This window comes from Cyprinodon variegatus, unplaced genomic scaffold (genome assembly GCF_000732505.1).
Source record: "Cyprinodon variegatus isolate N-32 unplaced genomic scaffold, C_variegatus-1.0 Scaffold388, whole genome shotgun sequence".
NCBI classification, from domain to species: domain Eukaryota; kingdom Metazoa; phylum Chordata; class Actinopteri; order Cyprinodontiformes; family Cyprinodontidae; genus Cyprinodon; species Cyprinodon variegatus.
Window position 1 is genome coordinate 731,548 of NW_015150841.1, and position 4,990 is coordinate 736,537.

Consider the following 4,990-nt stretch of genomic DNA (forward strand, 5'->3'; position numbering starts at 1 on the left):
GTACCTCCACTACGTTTTGCAGTGTGGACCAACGTAGTGGGGGTACATTTTCCCATGAGACTGGGTTGTTATATGGTACTGCTGTTGGCTGGTCAGCACCATCAGTGGAGTCCTGAGGTTAAAGGTTTTAAAGAAAAATGTTTTCCGATTGCACTGTTTATATGATCTTACTATTCACTTTATGCAATATGATGTGTGTTTACTTGCAGCAAGCTTTTTCTTTCAAATAGAAAACTCTGACATGCAAACAGTTGTCAAACTTTCCTAAAAAAAAATCAGACTTTTTGTACTTCTGACAACAGACGCACAAGGTCTCTTTTTTCAGATTGTTCTGTGCACCAAGGCTTGGCAATTCTTTTTCAATTAAATTCAGTTATATTTTATTGGTCCCTCAAAGGGTAATTCAGTAAGTTTTTGGGTTACACATGACTTTCATTTCTCAAAGCGCTGTGCTGCTCATATGAGTCAGAATCTAGATTAAAAAAAAAATCTAGATTAATGTAAATTACCACTTCTTTTTATTGTCATTACATAACGGTATACAAGTCGATATTCATGCTTAGAATATACATATATTATGCAGACAAAAAACACTTATGAGTGTTTGATGAATAAACATCCTTTTCAAATCTGGGAGGGAAAAAAATAAAAATACTTGTAAAAGATGTAAACATCATTGGAAGAAAAATACAGACTTACAAATGTAGACTGTAATATTCACATAAACTGCAGCTCATGAAACACTCTATGGAATGGTCTGGTGGTTCACTTGATTGTCCACAGGGGTGTTTCCGCTCTCTGTGCTCTGTTGCACCCACCTATTTCCCTTGGTACATCAGCACAAAAGTGTGGTATACTGAGGCTGCATTTGATATCACAGTTTTGCAGGTACACTTTATTCTAAATCTGTATTTTGGAACAAAGAGGTGGAAATTGTTATCTTTTAAATCTAACTTATAAAAAAAGGAAAAAACTCAACTGACTAATAAAATACCCATTATTTGCAACCCTATATGTCACATATGTTTGTCTGCACAGATTACATAGCTGGGTTTTTCGGTTTACAGTTGGGTTTTGTTTTTGATGTAGGGACCGGATCATTAGGTGAAACCTTGCATGCAAACATTGACCTTCAGCTGTGGTTCATACAATAAAAATTGCATGCTGGTGAACATGTCAATGGTTTTATAAATCTTTTTTTTTTTTTTCTTTTCATACACCATTTGTGTCTTTATAGTTTAGTTAAGGTTTAGTGTGGATCACTCTAGCTTCAGTTCAACTAGCTCCTCTCAAAGACAAGAACATGTTGACCAATCAGCTGATTTTTAACAGGGAGAGACCTCCAGCAGAACCAGACTCGGGTTCAAGGAGACCAATCAGCTGATTGGTCAACAGACCTGAATCTGACTCCATTAGATTGATCTATCTAATTAATTATAGCACTGAACTGAACAGATCACAGGGGGACCAGAAATGATCAATACAGTTAAAAGGTTTATGATCAGACCTCTTGTTCTAGGCTTTCTTTTCTGTCAAGATTACTAAATTCTGTAGATTTTCAGCATTAATGAGAAGTGACTGATATGTGTCCTGTTTGTCTCCAGAACCGGTGCATTGCTCGCCTGTTTGATCTGGTGACTGCCCCAACATTTGAAATCCTGGTTGTGGTAGTAATTTGTGTGAAAGTGTTGTTGATGATGATGGAAAGGGATGATCAGTCTATGCTGGCATACAACGTAATGATGTGGTTCCACTTCATCATCATGATTCTTTTCCTCATCGAGTTCATCCTGAAAATCATTGCACTAAGACAGCACTACTTCAGCTTTGGCCTCAACATCTTGGACTTTGTAGTCCTGATCTATATGATTTTAGGTGAGTATTCCTCAAATGGTGGAATTTGAACATGTTGATATAGTTGTGTTTGTTTTCTGTAGCAACTTGCACAATCAGCCTAGGGCCACATTTTCTTAGAAGTTTCCCTGCTTTAAAACCCTTTATTGAGTAATTGTAGTTATTCAACCATCAGGGAAAATCAAGTATGCTGAAGCAGATAAACTGTCTCAAACATGCAGGGTACCAGCCATAGTGGACTGACTTTAGACAGCCCTGTAGATCATTGAAGATAATGCTTTATTGTGATGATTTCTTGTACTGTAAAAAATGTGATTGTGATCCACCCACTGAACAAGAAAATATCATTAAGAAAAAATAATTCAGAATAAGCTTCCAGTCTCCACCCCTGTCTGGCTGACCAAATATAATGGCTTTACTAATTTCTTAAATCAGTAAAGCCATAACATGATTTAAAACATGTCTAAGAGTTGTTCAAAAAAAAGAAAAAACTAACTGGGATGCTACTGAGCACAACACAGGGTCTGCTTAAAGGGAACAAAATTATTCTTAAATTTCAAATGACAAAGAAATATCAAAACAAATTGTTGTATCGCTTATCTGTTTGCCAGATATCAAGTGATATAAAAGATAACTTGTTGGGTTTTATTGTTATTATATGTAGCATATTAAGAAAGAAAAAAACAATATCAGTGCAAAAGCATAGAAGAAAAAAATTATATATACATTGTACTATATAATGTGATGTATAATATCAGCAGGCTGGTTATGGATGAATGGTAGAAGCTCAGAACTGGTTGGAGCTGAGTTGTGCTTCCTGAGGACTCCCATGAAGTGCAGTTGCTGCTGAGCCTTTTTAATGATGGAGGTGATGTTTACTGACTATGACATGTGGTCAGAGATGAGGGTGCCAAGATACCTGAATGTGTTAACCCTTTATATGTGTTCACCGTTGAGGTGTAGAGGGACTGGTTTGGTGCTGTGCTTCCCAAAGTGGATGATGAAATCGATTTTCCTTGGTCAGAGAGATGTTGTTTTCTGCACACCAGACTGTCAGGATTATTGTATTAAAGGCTTTTTCATTGCATAGTGGCGGGCTACAGTGATGCCATCCTCTTTCGATCTATTAACCTGGTATGCAAATTTGTGGGGGTTATAACCTGGGGGGAGATTGTCCTTGATGTGCTAAAGAATCAGGCTATCAAAACACTTCATGCTTACTGGTGTGAGGATCTCTGGGTGATAATCTTTTAGGCTGGCAGTTGATTTCAAAGGCAATCCCTCACACTGAGCATGCTTGCAGCGACAGAGGACAGGAAAAACTCCCTTTTAACAGGGAGAGACCTCCAGCAGAACCAGACTCGGGTTCAAGGAGACAGAAGTAGACACACAGAAAAGAGCAGAGATACAAAAGGCAACTGTAAACCAGCTCCACAGGCAGCCCTGTTCAGACACATTACCAATGCAGAACTGAATATAGTCCACAACCGTTCCTGAGAGAATCTCCATTTCCTAATGCCCAGTCTGTCTGCAGAAAGCAGTTTTGAAGTTGTGGGTGTGCATCACCTCGACAGGTTGTAAAAAGTTTTAATGTCTAATTGTTTTTAGTTGTTTATAGAGAAATGTCTATTTGATGTAGGTGTGGTTTTGTTAAGTAAAAGACTGGTGATGCTTTACTTTAAGTTCAGCTAAATCAAGGCTTCTTTCAAATGTTAGAGTTTATGAGAACTATTATTTAGATATTAAAAAATTCCTAGTTCCTTCATCAGGCATGGGAGAATCTTCATAAAACCGCTCTTCATGTTACCAGGGTAGATCACCATCACAAATTTTTACTCCAAAGGAAAATCCTCAAACCTTGAAATACCGGTAGATCAAAATGAAATAATGAATATTAATTAGGTATTAAAACTCTTTAAATGTACATTTGCAGTTTCAGTAGAGCTATCTGTTTTAATTATTGTGTGTTTTTCTAGGATCCTTCTTTCATGATATCTTTGAGAAGTATCTCATAACAGATATCTTTATTCTTCGACTGCTTCGAATCAGCAGAGTTCTCCCATTGATCCCCTGGACCAAACGGTTGCAGAAGCTGATCATTGGCTTTATAATGTCTATTCCTGCCCTCCTCAACATTGGCCTAGTCATCTTCCTTGTGGTGTACACCTATTCCTTCGTTGGGATGTGTACTTTTTGCACTGCGGTGATGGAGTGTTGGCTTTACAACTTTGACACATTTGGGAACAGCATGATCAGTATGATTACCGTCACAACCTCCTCTCATTGGAACTGTTTTCTGTATTCCATCATGGAAGAGCCTGTAGAATATGACTTGAAGACACCTGACTCATCTTCAGACTTTGGCCGCCCATACACAGGCATTTTCTTTTTCTCATCCTACATGCTGCTGTACCTGCTGCTGGTTATCCACCTCTTCATTGCAGTTGTCATGGAAAGCTTCAACAGCATCAAATCTGAGGACTCTAATTTACTGCAAATGTTTTACAAAACCTGGAGGAAGTTTGATCCTAATGCCTTACAGGTTATACAGTACACGTGAGTTTCCTTCTGATTTTCCTGTGGAAAACCACACCCTTAGAAGCAAAGTCTGGAAACATACAGACCCTGGTACTGTCTGTTGGATTCTGACCAACTCTTGTTTTCCGCAGTGAGCTGTCTGATTTTTGCGATGCTCTTCCAGCTCCACTGAGGATACCCAAACCAAACAGTATCCAACTGAACCACATGGATCTGCCTCTTCTTGCAGGAGACCAGATCTGCTGCTTTGACGTTCTACGAGCACTCATGACACAGGTAACACTGTCGGACTTGAATAAACTCTGTTTTATAATTGTTATGAGGATTATTATTATATTAATTGTTTGCGTAGGCATTTGGTGAATCAGCAGAGACTGAAGCTCTTCAAGCCAGACTGAAAGAAAAGTTCAACAACGCAGAAAAGGTTCTATTCTATTCTATTCAAATATGTTTCAATATTGTATTTTACATTTAGTGTGAATTATACAGTATATATATGGGAATTACACAGTATGGATGGATGGATGGATGGATGGATGGATGGATGGATGGATGGATGGATGGATGGATGGATGGATGGATGGATGGATGGATGGAT

General features: G+C 38.2%; 1 protein-coding gene across 1 annotated transcript in view; it reads left to right on the forward strand.

The window, feature by feature from the left end:
* LOC107092636 (sodium channel protein type 8 subunit alpha-like) overlaps positions 1 to 4,990 on the forward strand; it is a 42,916-nt gene that overhangs the window by 36,110 nt on the left and 1,816 nt on the right. The window contains exons 25-28 of the mRNA XM_015387220.1: positions 1,605 to 1,875; positions 3,831 to 4,410; positions 4,524 to 4,668; positions 4,745 to 4,816. Coding sequence (XP_015242706.1) covers positions 1,605 to 1,875; positions 3,831 to 4,410; positions 4,524 to 4,668; positions 4,745 to 4,816 — 1,068 coding nt within the window. The remainder of the gene's footprint in view (positions 1 to 1,604; positions 1,876 to 3,830; positions 4,411 to 4,523; positions 4,669 to 4,744; positions 4,817 to 4,990) is intronic.